The sequence below is a fragment of the Anas platyrhynchos genome, chromosome 23 (assembly GCF_047663525.1).
Source record: "Anas platyrhynchos isolate ZD024472 breed Pekin duck chromosome 23, IASCAAS_PekinDuck_T2T, whole genome shotgun sequence".
In the NCBI taxonomy this organism is placed as follows: Eukaryota; Metazoa; Chordata; class Aves; order Anseriformes; family Anatidae; genus Anas; species Anas platyrhynchos.
The window spans coordinates 4,323,408-4,344,495 of NC_092609.1; the positions used below are offsets into that span (position 1 = coordinate 4,323,408).

General features: G+C 70.7%; 4 protein-coding genes across 7 annotated transcripts; 2 read left to right on the forward strand and 2 right to left on the reverse strand.

The window, feature by feature from the left end:
• The first annotated feature begins 430 nt into the window (after positions 1-430).
• On the forward strand, positions 431-5,025 carry GCK (glucokinase). 3 transcript variants are annotated; one of them, XM_038172465.2, is made up of 10 exons: positions 431-1,054; positions 2,106-2,268; positions 2,376-2,530; positions 2,763-2,882; positions 2,977-3,072; positions 3,184-3,283; positions 3,406-3,589; positions 3,811-3,966; positions 4,348-4,581; positions 4,700-5,015. In XM_038172465.2, the coding sequence occupies exons 1-10, from the start codon at positions 1,010-1,012 to the stop codon at positions 4,842-4,844; spliced, it is 1,398 nt and encodes a 465-aa protein (XP_038028393.2). In that variant the 5' UTR covers positions 431-1,009; the 3' UTR covers positions 4,845-5,015. The 3 variants fall into 3 exon arrangements, with proteins under 3 accessions (XP_038028393.2, XP_071883357.1, XP_071883358.1); XM_072027256.1 differs by lacking the exon at positions 431-1,054 and adding an exon at positions 1,766-1,963 and having other exon boundaries at positions 4,700-5,017; XM_072027257.1 differs by lacking the exons at positions 431-1,054; positions 2,106-2,268; positions 2,376-2,530; ... (1 more) ...; positions 2,977-3,072; positions 3,184-3,283 and having other exon boundaries at positions 3,437-3,579; positions 4,700-5,025.
• Positions 5,026-6,062: 1,037 nt separating this feature from the next.
• Positions 6,063-7,839, reverse strand: LOC119715228 (antimicrobial peptide NK-lysin-like). The gene is made up of 5 exons (XM_038172466.2): positions 7,675-7,839; positions 6,939-7,066; positions 6,718-6,828; positions 6,459-6,630; positions 6,063-6,227 (listed from the first exon to the last, which is right to left on the reverse strand). The coding sequence occupies exons 1-5, from the start codon at positions 7,712-7,714 to the stop codon at positions 6,220-6,222; spliced, it is 459 nt and encodes a 152-aa protein (XP_038028394.2). The 5' UTR covers positions 7,715-7,839; the 3' UTR covers positions 6,063-6,219.
• A 1,215-nt stretch (positions 7,840-9,054) lies between these two features.
• Positions 9,055-13,305, forward strand: POLD2 (DNA polymerase delta 2, accessory subunit). Its single transcript, XM_038172464.2, has 11 exons — positions 9,055-9,103; positions 10,199-10,422; positions 11,058-11,179; positions 11,464-11,587; positions 11,662-11,776; positions 11,876-12,074; positions 12,156-12,236; positions 12,350-12,507; positions 12,615-12,742; positions 12,852-12,953; positions 13,024-13,305. The coding sequence occupies exons 2-11, from the start codon at positions 10,206-10,208 to the stop codon at positions 13,179-13,181; spliced, it is 1,404 nt and encodes a 467-aa protein (XP_038028392.2). The 5' UTR covers positions 9,055-9,103; positions 10,199-10,205; the 3' UTR covers positions 13,182-13,305.
• Positions 13,269-20,370, reverse strand: AEBP1 (AE binding protein 1). 2 transcript variants are annotated; one of them, XM_072027188.1, is made up of 21 exons: positions 20,077-20,370; positions 19,408-19,884; positions 19,104-19,175; positions 18,400-18,471; positions 18,176-18,265; positions 17,486-17,575; positions 17,278-17,367; positions 17,091-17,168; positions 16,936-17,010; positions 16,737-16,846; positions 16,500-16,639; positions 16,299-16,383; positions 16,082-16,226; positions 15,904-15,992; positions 15,689-15,812; positions 15,401-15,597; positions 15,136-15,315; positions 14,720-15,059; positions 14,493-14,632; positions 14,307-14,406; positions 13,269-14,229 (listed from the first exon to the last, which is right to left on the reverse strand). In XM_072027188.1, the coding sequence occupies exons 1-21, from the start codon at positions 20,318-20,320 to the stop codon at positions 13,676-13,678; spliced, it is 3,492 nt and encodes a 1,163-aa protein (XP_071883289.1). In that variant the 5' UTR covers positions 20,321-20,370; the 3' UTR covers positions 13,269-13,675. The 2 variants fall into 2 exon arrangements, with proteins under 2 accessions (XP_071883289.1, XP_071883290.1); XM_072027189.1 differs by lacking the exon at positions 19,104-19,175.
• Between the last annotated feature and the right edge of the window lie 718 nt (positions 20,371-21,088).

Below are 21,088 nucleotides of genomic sequence, written 5' to 3' on the forward strand. Positions count from 1 at the left end.
GCGGGGCTACGCTGGTTGTGGGCGTGGTTTCGTGTGTGGGCGTGGCCTGATTGAGGGTGGGCGTGGCTCAGGGAGTGGGCGTGGCCTCCGTTGTGCCTGGGGCATTTGGGTGGGCGGGGCAATGTTGATGGGGGCGTGGCTTGAGGTGGGGGCGTGGCCTAAGATGTGGGCGTGGCTTAAGATCTGGGCGTGGCTTAAGATGTGGGCGTGGCCTGCGCGGTGGGCGTGGCCTCCAGGCCCAGCAGTGCCCCCATGGCCCCAGGACCCCCCCGGGACCCCCCTGGGACCCCCCTGGGACCCCCATGTGTGGGGCCGGGGCCGCCCCTTGGTGCCCTGCACCCCCAGCCCCGGGACATGGCGGGGGCACCGTGGGACCCCCCAGCCCCCCGGGGCTCCCCCCCCCCAGCCCCATGGCCATGGCGGTGCCGCCGTCACCTTGGTGCCGGTGTCCATGGCAGCGGGCGGCGTTGCCAGGCCGGCCGGTGGAGTGGTTGCCCCCGTGAGCAGGCCGTGAAGTGGTTGGCACGGCAACCGGCACACCGGGAGGGGGGCCCGGGGACGGTGACGGGGCTGACGGCCCCCCGTGGGGAGGGTCCCGGACCAGGCCGCCCGCGTCCGTCCGCTCCACGCAGAGACCCCCGGAGCCGCCTCGGGGTCCCCCCCTCACGCTGAGGTTCACAGCAGGCCGAGGAGGAGGAGGAGGAGGAGGAGGAGGAGGAGGAGAGGCCGAAGCACCCGGCCGCCCCGCACGGCCCAGGGCGTTGGGGACCCCCCAGGGCGGCCCCGGGATGCGGGGGGCCGAGGCCGGGCCTGCGGGGGCTTGCGGCCGCTCCGCCTGACGGGGCCGTGGGGACGCGGCGGGCGCCCCGGATGAGCTAACGCCCCCCAACGTGGCGCAGCCCCCGGTGCGGCCAGGGACGGGACCCGGGCGGACGAGGCGGGGGGGTGCCGGGGGGGCTCGGGGGACACAGCTTCGCCCGCCGCCTGCCCCGCGCCCACGGCTGCCCCCATGCTGGACCACAGAAGCAGGATGGAGAGCTCCCGGCAGGAGAAGGTGAGGCCCTGCGGCCGCCGGCCCGACCCACGTTGGCCTCCAGAAGGCAACGGCTGCTTCTGCCCTGCTTTGGGGCTCTTTCGGGGGGTCTTTGGGGCTCTTTGGGGCCAGCGGAGCGGTTTGGGGCAAGGAACGAGGTCGGGAGGTTCCGAGCCAGCAGCGCACGAGGAGGCTGCCTCGGGCAGAGTCACGCGGCCACAGCCGAGGCTCCAAAATCCCGAGGCCGCCCCCGTGCCCCCGTGCCTGGTGCTGGGGGTGCTGAGCACGAGCAGCGGGCAGGAACCGGGCTCCATGGGACGGCCTCGGGGCTGGGGGGTTCCCTGCATCGGCTCACCCAGGGGGACGGGGAGGCTCTGGTGCACAGCGGGACCGGGACCGTGCCGCTGTTGGGGTGCCTGCGAGGCTGGGACCGCATGAGAGCAGTGGGATAAGGGACACCGGGACGGGTGCTGCAGCACCATCAGGCACCGACCAGCATCGCGGGGCGCTGGGTGTCCCCATGGGGACATCCCGGAGGGGATCCGGCCTCGATCCATCCCTCCGGAGCACCCCAGGGCAGCCGGCTTGTGGGGCCGAGACCCTCAGCCCCACATCATCCCCAAAGCTTTAGCAGGGCCCCTCTTTGTGCTGCGCCCCAAAACCCACGGCAGGGCCGGCGCGGCCCCGAAGGAAAACACGCTGCTGGCGCTGACGGCGCCCGGCTCCCGGTGCCTAATGAGGCCTTTAATGCCGCGAGCAAACCTGGCCGGCCGAGCAGAAGCGCTCGGCACCGTGGCTCCATCTGAGAGCCGGGGCCGCGGCCCCGTTACGCGCCCTGGAAATGGAGGCTGTGCCGGGAGCAGGGCCGGGGTTGCTACGCGAGGGAAAAACAGGGCCCCCGTGGGGGGCTTCCCCCGAGCGGGTTTTGGGGTGAGGAGCTCCCCCCCTGCAGGGCGAGGTGCTCCGGGCTGCGGGGCCGCAGGGATTTGGGGGATCCGTGGGGACCCCCGGGTGCTCGGCGCGGTGCGGGGGGTGCAGGACACCCCCTAACGCCACCACCCCCCCGGTGCAGGTGGAGCAGATCCTGTCGGAGTTCCGGCTGCGGGAGGAGGACCTGAAGAAGGTGATGTACCGCATGCAGAAGGAGATGGACCGGGGGCTGAAGCTGGAGACGCACGAGGAAGCCTCGGTGAAGATGCTGCCCACCTACGTCCGCTCCACGCCCGAGGGCTCCGGTAGGTGCTGCCGGGACGTGAGGGGGACGGCGCCCGGTGCTTTGCCCCCTCCCCGGGAGCCCCCCCTAAACCTCTCCCCCCTCTTCCTGCCCCCCCCGGTGCTGCAGAGGTCGGGGATTTCCTCTCGCTGGACCTCGGCGGCACCAACTTCCGCGTGATGCTGGTGAAGGTGGGCGAGGGGGAGGAAGGGCAGTGGAAGGTGAAGACGAAGCACCAGATGTACTCCATCCCCGAGGATGCCATGACGGGGACGGCCGAGATGGTGAGCGGGGCTAGGGGGGTGCGGGGGGCGCGGGGTCCTCCCCACGATCCCCGGGGAGGGGGGTGCCTCCGGGCAGCCCCGAGCCCCGGGAGGGGGCCCCCAGGGAGCTGCAGGACCCCGTGGAAGCGTCCCTGCAAGTGGCATCTGGATGGGGACGGGATGGAGGGGACGTGGTGGCACTGGGGCACGGGGACGGGGCCGTCACGGTGACAGCTCGGCCACTCCCCCCCAGCTCTTCGACTACATCTCCGAGTGCATCTCCGACTTCCTGGACAAGCATCAGATGAAGCACAAAAAGCTGCCCCTGGGCTTCACCTTCTCCTTCCCCGTGCGGCACGAGGACATCGACAAGGTGAGGGGCTGGCGGGGCGGCACGCGGACCCGAGGTCACCGCGGTGCCTGCCCCACGGCCCCACGGACCCCGCTCTGTCCCCCCTCCGGCGCAGGGCATCCTGCTGAACTGGACCAAGGGCTTCAAAGCCTCGGGAGCAGAAGGGAACAACGTGGTCGGGCTCCTGCGAGACGCCATCAAACGGCGAGGGGTGAGGCTGCGTGCGTCGGTGCCCACCCCCTGTCCCCACCGCGTCCCCTGGGTCCCCCGGGAGAGGCGGCCGCAGGGGTGACAGCGGCGGCTCTGACCCCCCCCCCGGCAGGACTTCGAGATGGACGTGGTGGCCATGGTGAACGACACGGTGGCCACGATGATCTCCTGCTACTACGAGGACCACCGCTGCGAGGTTGGGATGATCGTGGGTAAGAGCACGGGCTGCGGGACGGCACCGGCCACCCCCTGGGGGCAAGGGGGGTGGGGGGGGATATGGGGCAGGGGGCATGGGGCAGGGGGCAGGTGCCCCACGGCCGGCTCCTGCGCGCAGGGACGGGCTGCAACGCCTGCTACATGGAGGAGATGCACAACGTGGAGCTGGTGGAGGGCGACGAGGGCAGGATGTGCGTCAACACCGAGTGGGGCGCGTTCGGCGCCTCGGGGGAGCTTGACGAGTTCCTCCTGGAGTACGACCGCGTGGTGGACGAGACCTCGCTTAACCCCGGTCAGCAGCTGTAAGGAGTGGGGTGGATGCGGCTCCCCTGGGCTCCCCCCCGGCCGCGGCTCCTTCCCCCCGCCCTCCGCCGGCTGGGGCCGCTCGTCCCGGGGCTCCGGCCCTGTTGGCGGCCCTCACGCGTCCCCCCGAGCCCGGTGGCGGTGGGGACGCGCGTGGGGCCTCGCCGTGGGGTGGGAGGGGGGCGGCCCCCATCCTGACGGCCTCCCCCCCGGCCCCCAGCTACGAGAAGATCATCGGGGGCAAGTACATGGGGGAGATCGTCCGGCTGGTGCTGCTGAAGCTGGTGGACGAGAACCTGCTCTTCAACGGAGAGGCCTCCGAGAAGCTCAAGACCCGCGGCACCTTCGAGACCCGCTTCGTGTCGCAGATCGAGAGGTACTTGGGGCCCGCGCCCCCAAACGGCCGCCCCGAAATGATGGGGGCCGTGTGCCCCCACCCCACAGCAGCTGGCTCTGGTGGGGTTCCCTGTCCCATCGCCCTACACCAGCCTACAACCGCCCCACATTGGGGTCCCCTTCCCTATCACCCCACACCAGCCCTATACAGCTGCCCCATGTTGGGGTCCCCCATTTTTTGGGGGTTCCCCCCCCATCCCCCCCCACCAGCCCTCTACAGCCACCCCACAGCGGGGTTCCCCAACCCATTGCCCCACATGGGGGTCCCCAGCCCCATCACCCCCCACACCAGCCCCAAATCAGCTGCCCACGCGGGGGGGGTCCCCGTCCCGACGCGCCCCCCCCCTCTGCCCCATCCCAGCGACTCGGGGGACCGCAAGCAGATCTACAACATCCTGACGGCCTTCGAGCTGCTGCCCTCGGGCACCGACTGCGACATCGTGCGGCGCGTCTGCGAGAGCGTCTCCACCCGCGCCGCCCAGATGTGCTCGGCCGGGCTGGCCGGAGTCATCAACCGCATGCGGGAGAGCCGGAGCCAGGACACCCTCAAAATCACCGTGGGGGTTGACGGCTCCGTCTACAAGCTGCACCCCAGGTGGGACCTTTGGGAGCCTTCCTCCCACCCCCTCCTCCTCCTCCTCCTCTTCCTCCTGCTCCTCCTCCTCCTCACGGCCCTGACCCTCTTTCTGTCTTTTTTTCCCCCAAACCTGCAGCTTCAAGGACCGCTTCCACGCCACCGTCCGGCAGCTGACGCCCGGCTGCGACATCACCTTCATCCAGTCGGAGGAAGGCAGCGGGCGAGGCGCCGCGCTCATCTCGGCCGTCGCCTGCAAAATGGCCTGCATGATGGGGCAGTGAGCGCAGGACCTGGGGGCGGCGGGGACCCCCGCGCTGCCGGGGGGGGCACGCAGGGCGCCGAGGAGCGCAGACGGACGCGGGGAGGGCTTGGCCGCGGGAGGCGACGGCGGCCGGGGACGGGGCCCCCCCAATAAAGCGGGGCCCCCCCAATAAACGGGGTTTGCCTGGACTGCTCCTCGCTGGCCGCCCGCTGCTGACGTGGCCGAGGGTCTTCTCTGTGCTGGGGGGGCACCAGGGGGCACTGTGGGATGGGGGGGGGACAGGGGGGGCTGGCACCCCTTGGGGAGCCCGCGGTGGGGCCCGGCTGGCCTTGTCCCCATGTGTCACCCCCGTGTCCCCCCCCCCAGAGAGCCCAGAAAGGACAGACCGAGCTGGGGGCAAAGGGGACCGACCCCCCCCCCATCCACGGGGAGGTGCCACCTCCTTCCCCCCACAGGGCCATGTCCGTGCGCCCCCAAAGCAGCGCCCCACAACCCCAAACCCAAATAGTGCCCCTGTGTGCGTCCCCCCCCCAGCCTGTGTTGGTGACAGCCCCACAGTGCCAGCGTCTGCCCCCCACCCCCCACATTTACCTCGTTTAGGGGGCTAAAAGAGGGGGGGGGACCCCCAGCCCGGAGCGGGGCCAGTGGCACAGGGGGGGAGCAGCCTGGTGCCATGGGGCCACCTCGGGGCTCCCCTGGGTGTCGGGGGCACCCTGGGGTCAGGGACCCCCAAAGGAGCCCCATGGGGCTGGGGGCACCTTGGGGGGGCTGGGGGCACCCCAGGGTATGGGACCACCGTGGGAGTCTGCCCCCCATCACTGTGCTCCCCCCATCACCGTGCCCCCTCTGTCACTGTGCCCCCCCCAGCCCAAACTGTGTGGCCCTGCGCCCCCCGTGTCCCCCCCGTGCCCCCACACACCCAGCTCCTCCCCAAAATCCCCATGCGCCCCCCCCCATCCTGCGTCACCGAGCTCACCGTGTGGCAGCCCCTGTCCCCAGGGTCCCCGTGAGCCCCCCCACACCCCCCCTGTCCCCACGATGGGGCCGGGGGAGCCCCGCAGGGACCTGTCGCAGCCCCCCCCGATCACAAATCCCTGTGCAGGACGCTCACGGGGACGCCCCTCGATGTGCCAGGACCGTCCCGAGCTGCGTCACCACCCACGGTGACAAGAAAAAGGAGTGTGTGTGTGGGGGGGGGGACATGTTTCCCCCCACCTCAGCCAAATAAAACCCAAAATGACGGGCTGCATCCTCCGGAGAGGCGGCGGCGGGGACGAGCTGCTTTATTGCGTGGGGACAATGGGGGGGGGGAGGAAAAGGGAGGCTGGGGGCAGGTGGAGGCTGGCGATGGGGCTGGGGGCCCCCCTTCAGCTTTCGGGGTTCAGCGGCGGCGGTCAGAGCCCTGAGGAAACAAAACGGGGGCGGCGGTGACTTGGGGCACCCCTCACCCCCCCTCCTCCAGCCCCGGCGGATGCGGCTCCCCCACCGAATTTCCCCGCGGCACGTTTTGGGCCCCCCCCCTCTCCACACCTCCGCCCTCCCTGCGCACGGGGGGCACGTGCAGCCGGCCCCCGGGGGGGTGAATGGGTGGGGGGCAGGCGCAGGATGCGTGGCGCAGGATGTGGGCTCTCACCGGCCGTGCAGCCCTTGCAGAACTTGAGGTTGGTGCAGACGTCCTCGGGGTCGTCGTCGTTCTGCAGCGCCTCGGCGATCTGCGAGCCGAATTTCTTCACCATGGCCTTGCACACCCGGCCCAGCCCCTTCATGGCGCCGCACACCTTCCGCAGCGCCGCCTTCACCGTCTCCTGCGGGCACCAACCCCGTGCCGTCAGCGGGGCCGCGGTCACCGCACCCCCTCCACGCCCCCCCAGTTCGCCCCGAGCCCCCCTCACCTCATCGGGGTCATCCCCCACCATTTTCTTCAGCTGCTGCAGGACCTTGGTGCAGATGCTGCATTTCTTCCCCTTGCCCGGCGCCACCGCGTCCCCTTCGTCCTCATCCCACTGCGGGGACAACGCGGACCCTCAGGGTGGTGCCGGGTGTCCCCCCACAATCCCACCCCACCCCATGACCCAAGGGGGGGCTGCCCCACAGCCCCGGGGCTCGTCCTCACCGTGCCCAGGCTGTCCCAGAGGTAGCGGCACTGCTGCTCCTTCTGGCACCGCACGGCCGTGGCCATGTCGCGGCACCAGGACGCGGGGCCGCCCTGGCACGGGTCGGTCACCTCCTCCGCCTGTGTGACTGCGGGGGGAACGAGGGGGTTAATAGGGACACCCCGCGGCCACCCCATAGCTGCCCCATGGCCACCTCATGGCCACCCCATAGCTGCCCCATGGCCACCCCATAATCACCCCATAGCTGCCCCATGGCCACCCCACGGCCACTTCATAGCTCCCCCCATGGCCACCCCATAATCACCCCATAGCTGCCCTCATGGCCACCCCATAACCACCCCATAGCTGCCCCCATGGCCACCCCATAGCTGCCCTCATGGCCACCTCATGGCCACCCCATAGCCACCCCCATGGCCACCCCATAGCTGCCCCCATAGCCACCCCATAACCACCCCATAGCTGCCCCATGGCCACCCCATAACCACCCCATAGCTGCCCCATGGCCACCCCATAGCTGCCCTACAGCCACCCCCCAGCAGGATGCATCCCACACCACTCCCCACAGCCCCCGTGTGCCCCAGGTGTCCCCACAGCCCCCCATGTCCACGTCCCCATGCAGTCCCACACCCCCAGTGCCACCCCTGGTGCCCCCCCGGTGCCCCCACCCCACGGTGCCGCTGTCCCCACACCACGCAGCCCCCGGGGGCCACAAGCAGGAGGGTCCCAGCCCCGTACCTGCCAGCAGGGCGAGGAGCAGGATGAAGGCAGCGGCCATGGTGACCCCCCCAGCACCGAACCCAGCGGGTGCCGGCCCCGTGCCCCACCCCGGGGCTTTTATAGCCCCCCCAGGAGCCGGCAGCGGGGCCGCCGGAGCCACTCAGCGTCGCCGAAACCCACCGAGGCCTTAAAATGGAGCGGGGCCCGCGCCTCGCAGCCACACACCTCCGCCCCCAGCCTCGCCACGGCAGGAAGCGGCCGGGGGGGGGGCCAAAATCACCGGGGGGGGGGCTCAGAAAGTATAGGGGGGGGCTGACACCTGTGGGGGGGGGGCTCTGACATCCATGGCGGGGGGACAAAGCCTGGGGGATGCCCAAAAAACATGGGGGGAGGGCGGATGTAACACCCCTGGGGGGCTCTGATGGCCCTGGGGGAGGGCAAAAACCTGGGGGGGGCAAAAGTCATGAGGGGGGGCTCCAAAACACTGGGGGGGGGGGGGGGGTAAAAACCTGGGGGGTCCCAAAAACCATGGGGAGAGCTGACACCCCCAGGGAGGGCTCAAAAACCTGGGGGGGGGGGTCAAAAAATCCGTGGGGCTCTGACACCCATGGGAGGGGGGGCAAAAACCTGGGGGATGCCCAAAACCATGGGGGGGGGGGGGGGCCTGACACCCCTGGAGGGGCTCTGACACCCCCGGGGGGGGGCTCAAAAACCCGGGGGAGGGGGGCAAAAACCCTGGGGGGCTCTGACACCTGGGGGGGGGCTCTGATATCCTGGGGGGGGTGTCCAAAACCCGGGGGGGGGTCCCAACACCCTCAGGATGGGCTCCAACACCCCGGGGGGGGGGGGTCCAACACTTCTGGGGGGTCTTAAAACCCCTGGGGGGGGGCGCAGACCCCATGGGGGGGCTCCAACACACCTATAAGAGCCCTGACACCCCCGGGGGGGCCAAAAACCAGCGGGGGGGGGCAACAAACAGGGTGGGGGGGGCACTGACACTACTGGGGGGCCCCCAGCAGCCGTGGGGGTCCCGAAACCCCCCTGGGGGGGGGGCGCAGACCCCATGGGGGGGGGGGGCAAACCCCCGGGGGGGGGCACGGACACGAGCGGCGCCGCCCCCCCCCAAAAAAAAAAAAAATAAAAATTAATTTTCAGGTCTCGGACACGGGGCAGGAAGCGGGGGGGGGGGGGGCTGGGGGGGGCTCAGCCCCTTGGGCCCAGGCCTCGCTCCCCGTTGCCATGGGAACGGCGCAACCGCCCCCTCGGTTGCCATGGCGCCCCCGCCGCCGTGACGTCACTTCCGCCTTGAGGTTACGCCGCTTCCGGGCCCGGTTCCCGCCATTCCCCGCCCCCCCCCCCCCTTGTTCCCCCCCCCCCCGGTCCCCTCCGCGCCGCGAGCAGCCGGGCCCGGGCCCCCCCCGCCCCCTGACCTCTGACCTCTGACCCCGTACGGCACGGGGGGGGTGAGGGGGGGGGGCTCGGTGCCCCGGGGGGGGGGCTCCCGGTATTTGGGGGGGGGTCCCGGTGTACGGGGGGGGGGTCCCAGCGCCCTGGGGGGGTCCCGGTTGGTTTGGGGGGGGGGGTGCGGTGATTGAGGGGGGGTCTCTGTGTTTGTTGGGGGGGGTCCTGGTGTCCTGGGGGGGGTCCTGGTTCCTTTGGGGGGGGTCCCGATATTTGGGGGGGGGGTCCCGGTGCACGGGGTGGGTCCCAGTTGGTTGGGGGGGGGGGGACAGTGTTTGAGGGGAGGGGGCTCTGTGTTTTGGGGGGGGGGTCCTGGTATTTGGGGGGGGTCCCAGTATTTGGGGGGGAGGGTCCCAGCGCCCTGGGGGGGTCCCGGTTGGTTTGGGGGGGGCGGTGTTTGAGGGGGGGTCTCACAGTGTTTGAAGGGGGGGGGGGTCCCGGTGTCCTGGGGGGGGTTCTGGTTGGTTTGGGGGGGGGTCCTGATGCCCTGGGGGGGGGCTGGGTGGATTGGGGGGGTCCCACTTGGCCTTGGGGGTCCCGGTGTTTGAGGGAGGGGGGTCCTGGTGTATGGGGGGGGGCTGTTGGTTTTGGGGGTCCTGGGGTTTAGGGGGGGTGTTCGGGGGGGTCCTGGTGTTTGTGGGGGGGGTCCCAATGTTTGGGGGAAGGGGTTGCTGGTGTCCTTGGGGGGGGGGCGGCCCTGGTGTTTGGGGGGGGTCCCGATGTCCTGGGGCAGGCTGCTGGTGGGGGGGGGGGTCCCAAGGAATATTTGGGGGGGGCCCAAGGGGTGTGGGGGGGTCCCTGGGAGGGGTTTCTGGAGGATCCTGGTCCTTGGGGGGGGGGTTGTGGTGTCTCTGGGGGGGGCTCCTGCTGATGGGGGGGGTCCCAGTGTTTGGAGGGGGGGTCCTGGTGTCCTGGGGGGGGGGCTGGTGTGCTTGGGGGGTGGGGGGTGGACAGAAGGGCCAGGCCTTGGGGGGGTCCCAGGTGGATTTTCGGGCTGGGGGGGGGGCTTCTGAGGGCTGGGCAGCACAGATCCGGGGCTCATTTCGGGATCCTCACTCTCCTTTTTTCCCCCCCCCCCCAGCTCGGCCATGTTCTCATCGGTCGCGGCCCCCCCGGCGCAGGCGCTGCTGTCCCCCCCCTCGGGGCCGGCCCCCACCTTCTCCCGGGCGGGCAGCGCCTTCGCCGACCGCTCGCAGCCCTTCGTGCTGGGGGAGCGCAGCTTCAGCCGCCAGTACGCCCACCTCTACGCCGCCCGCCTGCTCTGCATGCGGCCCCGCCTGGCGCAGCGGGCGCAGCAGCGATGGGGTGAGCCCCCCCCCCCCAAAAAAAAAAAAAACACACAAAAAAAACCCCCAAACCCAAAAAACCCACCCAAACCCCGACCCCCGGCAGCCCCCCAGCCTCCTTCCTTCCTCCGCCGCGCTGTGCCCCCGGCTGATTTTTGGCCGGGGAGGCCACGGGGGGAGGATGGAGGATGTGCCCCCCCCCTCTGTAACCACCCTGTTGTGGCGGGGGGGTTGGCAGCCAGCAGCCGGAGCGGGTTTTTTGGTTGTTTTCCCGATTTTTCCTCCTTTCTCCCCAAAGCCTCCGCATTCCTGGCAGCGCTGACGCCGTTCCCAGCCCGCGGCTGCCCTCCTTGCCCCCCCCCCACCCCGTCCCCAAACCCCGTGGGGACAAAAACCCCATCCCCAAGCCCTGGGGGGGCTCCTCGAGCTGTTTTCCACATGGGGGGGCGAGGTGCGAGGGCTGGGGGCTGGAAGCAGGGCGAGGATGGGGAGGGTCCCTGGCCATGGGGGGGCTTCCCTCGACCTCCCCCTTTTGTTGTTCCTGCTGGAGCAGGACGAGCCGTTTGCTCTGGGATGAATTTAGGGAACGGTGCCCATTTTTTGGGGGAAAAAAGGGGGGAAAAAAGGGGGGGCTGACCCCCCCCGTCCCCGCAGGCAGCGGCGTGGCGCTGCGGAAGCTGTGCGAGCTGCGGGCAGGGGAGCGCTGCTGCGTGGTGGGGACGCTCTTCAAGGCCATGCAGCTGCAGCCCTCCATCCTGCAGGAGATCAGCGAGGAGGTGAGGCGGCACCGTGCCCCCCGGGGAGCTGAGGGGGGGGGGGGACACGCGGGGGGGGCTGGTGGGGCCGGGCTGGCTTCTCCCTCCCTGGCTGAGCCGCTTCCTCCTTGGCCGACGGCCGCGGCGCTGCTGGCGTCGCGGGGAAGCGCTAAGTGGAAACAGCCCCGAGAGGCACGCAGCTGGACGGCGGCCCCGAGGGCGGCCGGGCCTCTTCTGGGGGCTGCACCCGCCTGCCCGGACCCCCAAAAAACGCCCCCCCACACTCGTGGTGTCCCCCTGTGCAGCACAACCTGGTGCCCCAGCCGCCCATGCCCAAGTACGTGCACCCCTCGGATGAGCTGATCCTGGAGGACGAGCTGCAGCGCATCAAGCTGGTGGGGGACATCGAGGTGGCCAAGCTGGTGACAGGTAGGACACGGCGCTTGGGGACGGGCTGGGCACTGCCGGCACCACCACGGCTGAGCACCGAGCTCCCACCACAGGCACCATCCTCGCCGTGTACGGCAGCGAGCAGGAGGACGGCGGCTTCCTGGTGGAAGAGCTCTGCTTCGCTGGGCTGCCACAGCCCCTGCCCTGGGCGGGCCCCAGCTCGGATAGGTGAGTCCCCACCGCGTCCCCATTGTGTCCCCATCATGTCCCGGTGCTCAGGGGACCACCGGAGGCTCCCCCTGTGCTGCCCACCCTCTCCTCGCCCAGGTTCGTGCTCTTGGCCTCGGGGCTGGGGCTGGGCAGCGGCAGCGGTGAGTCCCTGCTGGGCACCCAGCTGCTGGTGGACGCGGTGACGGGGCAGCTGGGCGCCGAGGGCCAGCAGAGCTGCGCCGCGCTCATCTCCCGCGTCATCCTGGCGGGGAACCTGCTGAGCCAGAGCACCCAGAGCCGGGACAGCCTCCACAAGGTGCTGGGGGGGCCCGGTAAGGGCTGGGAACGGGGTTTTGGGGGGACATGGCGGGGTCTCACCGCCTCCCCGCCACCGCAGGCCCGGTACTTGACGAGGAAGACGCAGGCTGCGAGCGTGGAAGCCGTGAAGATGCTGGATGAGATCCTGCTGCAGCTCTGCGTGAGTACCCAGGGCCTGATGCTGGTGCCGGGGTGGGAGAGCGGCCCCCAGAGCCCCTCGGCGTGGGGGAGCGGGCGGTGGTCCCCCCCCACAGCCCCCGCTGTGCCCCGCAGACCTCCGTGCCCGTGGACGTGATGCCCGGGGAGTTCGACCCCACCAACTACACGCTGCCGCAGCAGCCGCTGCACCACTGCATGCTGCCCCTCGCCAGCGCCTACTCCACGCTGCAGCTGGTCACCAACCCCTACCAGGCCGACGTGGACGGCGTCAGGTGGGGACCAACGTGCCACCGGGGCTGTGACAGCCACCGGGGACAAGGGGGAGTTGGGGACAAGTCGCACCGAGCACGGGGCTGCCCTTCCTTCCCCCAAAACGTAGGTTTCTGGGGACGTCGGGGCAAAACATCAGTGACATCTTCAAGTACAGCAGCATGGACGACTACCTGGAGATCCTGGAGTGGACGCTGCGAGCGGGACACATCAGCCCCACGGCGCCGGACACCCTGGGTAAGGGGGGGGCACCGCCGTGCTGCCCCGAGGCGGGGGCTGCGGGGCTCCGAGCGCCCCGTGAGGGGGCTGCGGGGACGGGTTCCCCTCCTCACCTCCGCCCCCACAGCCTGCTACCCCTTCTACAAGTCGGATCCCTTCATCCTCACCGAGTGCCCTCACGTCTACTTCTGCGGCAGCGCGCCCCGCTTCCAGTCCAAGGTGATCACGGGTGAGTCCCGGCCCCGGCCTCGCTCGCAGCCGCAGCGGGGCTGGCGCCTGACGCCCGCCTGTCCCCGCAGGGGACGAGGGGCAGCGGGTCCTGCTGGTGGCCGTTCCCACCTTCAGCACCACGCAGACCGCCTGCCTGGTCAACCTGCGCGACCTCAGCTGCCAGCCCATCAGCTTCTCCGGCTTCGGGGCCGAGGACGATGCCGGGGACATGGAGGTCGGGCAGTGACGGCGCGGCACGGACTCTGCCGGCGCACGGAGCCGCGGAGCTGCCGCGGTGCGGGGCCAGCAGCCGCTGGGAGAAGCCACGCGGCGCTGCTACCAATACAGCTTGGTTTATTCGTGTAACAAAACCGCGTGGAGGGGACTGGGGCTGGCGCCGCGAGGGCCCTGCCCTGGGGAGCGCGACCGCCCCGGCTGAGCCGTGGTGCCGGGGACCCGGGCTGCGTCCTCCTCGCCCGGCCGCGGTGGCACCGCCAGGTCCCTGTGGCCGGGGCCATGCGTCCTCGCCCGAGCCCAGCCCGGGGGACGCGCTGCAGCTGCCGGCCTTCGGGGCAGGCGTCGGGGTGGCGTGGCCGTGGTCCTGGCAAGCGAGGCGGGTGGGAACTGCAGCCTGCCCGGCGCGGGCGAGGAGTGCTGCGGAAGCGGGTGGCGGCGCCTGCAGCGGGCGAAACTCAACCAAGCGCAAGCGCCTGGAGGCAGGAGCGAGGGGACGGGCGTCCCCTAGTCGCCAAAGTTCACGGTGTAGGTCTCGGCCGTGGTGAAGGGCTGCTCCGTCCCCGTGCCCACCTCCCAAGCCTCCGTCTCCGTCACCAGCTCGGTCACCACCTCCGTTTCGGTCTCCATCTCCCAGGTGCCGGCGGTGGGAGGCTCCTGGCTCCAGGGCGCGTAGGTGGTGCTGCTGAAGGGGCCGGGCAGAGCCGTGGTGGGCGCCGGGGGGGCCGTGGGGCCGTGGGTGGTGGTGGTGGCGTTGAGGCGCCGCAGCCTCATCTGCTGCCGGAGCCGCATGCGGTGCCACAGGCGCTGGCGCAGCCGCAGGCGCTCGCGGGGCGTCATGGGGCGGCCGGGCACGATGCGGCGGATGGGCCGGTTGCCGTTCATGGCCATGATCTCGCGGATGCGCTTCCAATTGGAGCGGGACAGCACGAAGTTGCACTGGGTGGCCCCGATGTCGTAGAAGACGCTGCAGGTCTTGACGCTGGGGTTGTAGCCCTCGGCGCGGGCCGACACGCGGTACTCGCCGGGGTTCAGGATGCGCCAGTAGTCCCCGCCGCTGGCTGCGGACGGCGAGGGGAGGTGAGGGGGGGGCTGCGGAGCGGGGTCGCGGCGCCCTCGCCTCCCCCCGGCCCCCTACCTGTCTTGACGTTGTGCTTGATGCCCCCCACGACGATGGTGGCGTTGGCGATGGGCTCTCCCTGCTGGTCCGTCACCAGGCCCTTGATGCCGCGGTGAACCTGCGCGGAGGAAGGGGGCGAGGGGAGCGCGTGGAGCTGGCGGGGCGGACCCCGGCTCCTGGCGCACGCACGGCCCCCGCACCTACCTGCTCCATGAAGGTGAGCAGCGACTCCTTGTTGTTCTCCCACTCCTGCTGCAGCTCGCTCTCGTGCGGGAACTTGTCGCAGCCCAGGTAGACGGAGAGCTCCAGGCAGTTGGTGTGCAGGTAGCTGAAGTCGTTCATGGCTGCCAAAAACCCAGCCGAGGGCCCGTTGGCACGCGGTCACCCTCGCCCACCCGGCAGCTCGCTGGCACGGCACGGCCCCCACTTACTGCCGGCCCGGGGACGCCACTTGGCCCCCTGCACGATGCCCATGGAGTCGGTCATGTCCTGCGTGTGGCAGCCCCCACGGAAGGTCTCGGTCATGGTGAGGTGGGCCGAGGCGTAGGAGATGGCGAGCCAGCGGAAGATGGCGTGGTCGGGGGTCTCGTGCAGCTCGGGGTTGTCATCCTCATAGTCATCCGGGGGGCGCGGGGCGGCTGGGGTCTCGCTGGGGGGCCGGGCCGCATCGAAGGGGTAGGACACCAGCTTCTCCCCGCCCTGCAGGTTGGCTCCCAGCACGAAGGGGTTCTTCTCCATCCAGGCCATGATGGCGCGCGTCTCCACCGCCACCTGTGCACGGGGGCTGTGACACCCGGCCCCTCGCCACCCCCAACACCACAGACCCCTCTGGGCGCCCCCCGCTCACCGTGGCGTCCTCCTCCAGGTAGTGCTGCGGGACGGGGATGTGGTGGCTGGGGAAGCGGTGCGGCACCAGCTTCCGCTCCTCGGCCGCCCACAGCGGCGAGGCCAGGTCGGGGAAGTTCTCAAAGAGGTCGTAGCCCTCCTCCGTCCAGTGGCCCAGCGCCCAGTTGCCCAGCTCGGAGCCCTGCGGGTGGCGGGGACCGGCGGTGAGCCCCCGGTGGCGCCGATGTCCCCGGTGCCACCACCCCGGTGCCGTCCCCGCTGCTCACCGCCTCGCGGGCCAGCTCGTAGCCGTCGGGGTTGAGGGAGGGCACGAGGTGGATGCGGGTTTCGGTCACCAGGCTCCGCACGCGGGGGTTGCCGTCCTGGTACTCCTTGCAGAGGAACTGCATCAGCAGCAGCAGCAGCTCCCGGCCCAGCACCTCGTTCCCGTGCAGCCCCGCCGTGTACCTGAACTCGGGCTCACCTGCAGGACGGGCAGCATCACGGCACGGCTGCCCCCTCCCCGTGTCCCCCCGTCCCCTCCCCGTGTCCCCCTGTCCCCTGCTTTGTCTCACCCGTCTCGTGCTCGCCGGGGTTGTCGGAGATCTCCATGGCGTAGATCTTCAGCCCCCGCGAGCTCTTGCCGATGTTGTAGATGCGGGTGATGGTCGGGCACTCCTCGTTCACCACCTTCATGAGCTGAGGGCGCAAGGGGCGAGCTCTGGGGCACGGGACGGGGATGGGGATGGGGACGGTGCCCCCCTGCCCCTTGGGGTGCCCCCGCGCTCACCTGCCTCATGTCCTTGTAGCTGTGGTGGCGGAAATCCAGGTTGTCGGCGGAGGTCACCTCGTTCTGCTGGCTGTAGTAGCTGCTGATGGCTGCGGAGGGGACGGCGATGTGGCCCTGGGGACCGAGCGGCTGCCACCCCCCTGCCGTGTCCCCCCCCCACCATCACCCCCCCTCTTACTGGAGAGGGGACAGCCCAGGACCTCCAGGCGCAGGCAGAGGCTCCCGTTCCACGTCTGCGGGTAGATGCGGATGTAGCGCGCCACCACGGGCTCGGGGAACTCGGTCAGCACCGGCGTGTCCTTGTCCACGTTGCCATAAAACATCTGGGGAGGGGACACGTGGGGGTGGCAGCGGGTCCCCAGAGCCACCCCCAGGCACCCCCCCGGGCCACGCACCATCTCCTCGTAGCCGTTGGTGTACATGGTCCAGCTCTGGCTGTCGTTGCTGAAGCCCACGTAGAATTTGGTGACAAAGTCCTCACTGCGGGAGGAAGGGGACAGTGCCTGGGGGGTGGCTGCCACCCCCCCACCGCCCCACTGCTGGCCCCGGGGCCACCCCCCCCCCCCCACCTCCCCATCCTGCCCCCATTCTCCTACTGGATCTGGGAGTCGCGCCCTTGGGTGATGACGCCGGTGAACTTGGTGGTGCGGCGCGTGTCCACCTCCAGCCAGTGCGCACGGCTGTCGTCCTCGGCACACCACGCGCCGTCGAAGAAATCGTCCTCGTTGGCGCCCGCCTGGGGACAGCGAGGGGACAGCAAAGGTGGCATGGGGGGGGGGCACCCCACAGGGACAAGGACGGGGATGGGGACGGGGATGGGGACGGACGCCCACCTGCATGTTGAGGCGGCCGCGCTGCGCGCCCAGCCCGTGGCGCAGCATGGAGGAGGCCAGGATCTGGTCGTCCTCGATGCGGTGGGACTCCAGCCCGATGGGGGGACACTCTGGGTGGGGGGACATGGCACAACGTCAGTGTCGCCCCCCCCAAGCCCAGTAACCGCTTCCCCCTGCCCCCCGGGACGGGGACACTCACTTGTCTTCTCCTCTGGCGGTGCCCACTCGTCCTCGTCCGTTTCCCACTTCTTCCCCCCTGTTTTTTTGGGTTTTCCTGGAAAACGGGGGCGAGGTGAGGGGGCAGAGCCGGGGTGTGGGGGGGACACGGGGTGGGGGCCCCCCGCCCGCACCCACCTTTGCGGTCCCGGCCCTTCTCCTCCACCCAGGTCTCCTCCTCCTCCTCCTTGCTGCCACTGCCTTTCTTGGGCTTCCCTGGCAGGAAAGAGCGGCCATCAGGGATGGGGATGGGGACAGGGACAGGGACGGGAACAGGGACAGGGACAGTTATGGGGCCGTGCCGTGCCACCCCCCAGCCTCTCACAGGGTTTCAGTTTCTCCTCGTCCGTCTCCATCTCCTCCTCTTTCTCCGGCTGCTTCTTGGGTTTGGGTGGCGGGGGCAGCCCGTAGTCCACTGCGAGGTGGGAACAGGGCTGGGACGCCCCTTTGGGACCTGGGGGGCCAGCCCGCGGCCCCACAGAGCCCCCACCAGGGGCAGGGGTGCCCTGCCCCCCCCCCAGCTCGTCACTCACGGTCATCGTAGTCGGGTCGCTCGAAGCCCTCCTCGTAGTCCCCCTCGGTCACGGGGGCAGGCAGCGGGGCAGGGGGCTCCTCCGGCTTGGCTGGGGGTGGCAAGAGGGTTTGGGGGTGCCCCTGTGGGGTCCTTTATGCCTCTGTGGGGTCGCTGTATCCTTATGGGGTCTCCGGTGCTTCCGTAGGGTTCACCATGCCCCTATGGGCTCCGCTCTGTCCCCTGTAGCTCCCATGGGGTCCCCAAGCCCCTTTTGCAGTCCCCATGGCCCTGGATAAGCCCCCGTGTCCCCATAAGCCCCCTCAAGCCCCTATGGGGTCCCCATGGCCTTGAATGAGCCCACATGGCCCCATGAGATGCCTCAAGCCCCTATGGGGTCCCCATATCCCCCTGAGATCCCTCAAGCCCCTGCGGAGTCCCCATTCCCCTGTGGGGTCCCCATGCTCCTGAATAAGCCCCCGTGTCCCCATGGGATCCCTCGAGCCCCTGTGGCGTCCCCATGCCCCTCTGGGGTCCCCGTGTCCCCACGGTGTCCCCTGCACCCCTCACATGCTCCCCATCCACCCTTGATGTCCCCATGCCCGTCCCAGCCCTGGGCTGCCCCAAAACGATGCCGCCCCCCACCTGGGACTGGGGACCCCCCCCCGCCAGCCCCCTTTGTCCCCCTTTGTCCCCCTGTCACCGCACTGACGTGGTGGCGTCTCCGGCTGGGGCCAGACTCGCTCGGGTTTCTTCCTGCTGGGGGGCTTGCGGGGTTTCTGCTGCCGCCGAATGTACTCGACTGGGGACAGGGGGGGGCAATGACTGAGGGGGTGCGAGGCGGAGGGGAAGGGGGGGACGCGTCTGTGTGTGTCCCCCCCCCCAGCCATCCCAGGGGACCCCATCGGTCCCCGCCTGCCCCCCCCGGCACCGTACAGTCCTCGTAGTCCTCCCGCTCCAGCTGCTCGTTGTAGTCCAGCGTCGGCGGCTCCGGCTCCGCGGGGACCTCTGCGGGGGGGACACGGGGACGTGGGACACGGGGGGGTGGCACCGGGGTCACAGGGGTGGTGGCACAGGGATGCTGGGGTGGCATCGGGAGGCAGGGAGGTGGCAGCAGGGCAAGGGGAGGTGGTGACAGGACGTGGGGTGGTGGCACTGGGATGCTGGGGTGACACTGGGACACGGGGAGGTGGCACTGGGAAGCAGGGAGGTGGCAGCAGGTCACTGGGAGGTGACACGGGGGATCAGGGAACGGCACTAGGGACACAGGGAGGTGGCACTGGGGATCAGGGGACAGCACTGGGATGGAGGGAGGTGGCACCAGAGGGGTGGCACTGGGACACAGCAAGAGGACACGGGGGGGGGGACAGGGGGTGGCACTGGGATGCCAGGAGGTGGCAGCAGGTCACTGGGAGATGACAGAGGGGACCAGGGAGTGGCACTGGGGACACAGGGAGGGGGCACTGGGGGTCAGAGGGTGGCACTGGGATGCCGGGAGGTGGCAGCAGGTCACTGGGACATGACACAGGGATCAGAATGGTGGCAGTGGGGACACAGGGAGGGGTCACCGGGGATCAGGGGGTGGCACTGGGATGCCGGGGGGTGGCACTGGGACGCAGCGGGTGGCCTGGGGCTCTCACCAGCCTCGGGAGGGGGGTGCCAGTCCTCCCCCCCCAGCTCCCAGCGCTCCGTCGGCAGCTCCTCCAGCCCGCCTGGGGACAGAGACACGCAGAGGGGGGGGCAGCGCTGGCGTCCCCAGCCCACCCCCAGCCCACCCCCCAGCGAGGGGACCCCAGGGAGGAAGGAGACGGGGGACAAGGGGCAGGATGGGGGTGGCCCCGGCCACACCATGCGCCCCCCCCGGGGATAAAGCAGTGGGGAGCCGAGGGGACGCGGTGACAAGCGCTCAGCACAGGACGGGACCCCCGGTGTCCCCCCGCTCACCTCGGTCTCTGCCATCCTCCTCCTCCTCCTCAGGGACCCGCGGCTGCCCTGGGGACAGGGACGTCCCCTCTCTGTCCTCGCCCCGCGGGGGGTGCGGGGCCACGGGGGGCTCCCAGGGGGTGTCCGGTGGCTCCGGGGGCCTCGTGCCCGAGGGCTTCTTGGTGGCCTTGGGTGGCTTCTCCTTGGGTGGCTTCTCCTTGGGCGGCTTCTCCTTGGGCTTCTTGGAGCCTTTTGGGGGTTTCTCGGAGCCTTTGGGGGGTTTCTCGGAGCCTTTCGGGGTCTTCTCCTTGGGCTTCTTGGGGGGCTTGTCCCCGTCCTTGCTCTTGTCCCTGCTCTTGTCCCGCTCCTTGTCCCTGTCCCTGTCCTTGTCCTTCTTGGAGCCCCGCGCTCTCTCCTTGGGCTTTTTGGTGGGTTTTGGGGCTTTTTCCTTCCGGCCCTTCTTGGGCGTCTCGGGCTCCGGCAGCCGCCCTGGAGGGTCTGGGGGGGGCCGGGTCGTGTCGGGGGGGTGGGTAGGGACAGGACAGCCCCGGCCGGGCACTCCCAACCCAGCACCCCCAGCCCAGCACCCCCCAGTGCCCCCCATCACTGCGCCCCCCGTGCCTCCCCCTCCCCAATCCCTCTCCCCCGCTCCCTCCCGGTACCGGGCAGCCCCAGCAGCCCCCCCCTCACCGGTGCTCAGCCCGGTGCCGGTGCCCTGCTCGGTGGCGAAGCCCGGCTCGGTGCCATCCCCGTCCCCGTCCCCGTCGCCGTCGCCGTCGCGGTCCCCGTCGGGCCCGAGGAAGCCCCTGAGGAACGCCTCGATCTCGGCGTCGGTGAGCGCGGGCGCGGCGGGGTCCGGGGCGGCCCCGGGCAGCGGCAGCAGCAGCGCGGCCGCCAGCAGGAGGCAGGAACGGGGCGGCCCCGACAGCGCCATCGCCGCCGCCGCCGCCGCCGAGCACCGGCACGGCCCCGCCGAGCACCGGGGGAGGGCAGGGGAGGGGCGGGGGCGGGCTGGGGGCGGCACCGGGAGGGGATTTGGGGAGGGTTGGGGGGGGGGACGGGAACGGCACCGGCACCGCGTTGGCACCGCGTTGGCACGGGGATGGCACCGGCACCGGCACCGCGTTGGCATCACCTTGGCACGGGAATGGCACCGGCACCGCGTTGGCACGGCACAGCATGGCACGGGAATGGCAACAGCACCTCGTTGGCACTGAGTTGGCACTGCGTTGGCACGGCACCGGCACCGTGTTGGCATCACCTTGGCACGGGAACGGCACCGGCACCGCGCTGGGACGGCACGGCACGGCACGGCACCACACCGGCACCACACAGCACCAGCACGGAGTTGGCACCGCATTGGCACGGCACTGGCACTGTGTGGCACCGGCACTGGCACTGCGTGGGCACGGCACTGCTTTGGCTCCGCACGGCACCGGCACCGGCACCGTATTGGCACCTCCTGGCCCCACAGCCGGCACTCACACCGTTGGCACGGCATGGCACTGGCACCACGCAGGAGCCGTGCTGCCTCGGCACCGGTGTTGGCACCGTGCAGCACCAGCACCGGTTGGCCCTGGCACTGCCTCGGCACCAGCTCTGTGCAGGAACCAGCGCGGCACCGGCACGGGACCCAGCACCGGCACCGCACGGGCACGGCACGGCCACGCCAAGGCCACCGAGCGTGTGGCACCGGGCTGTC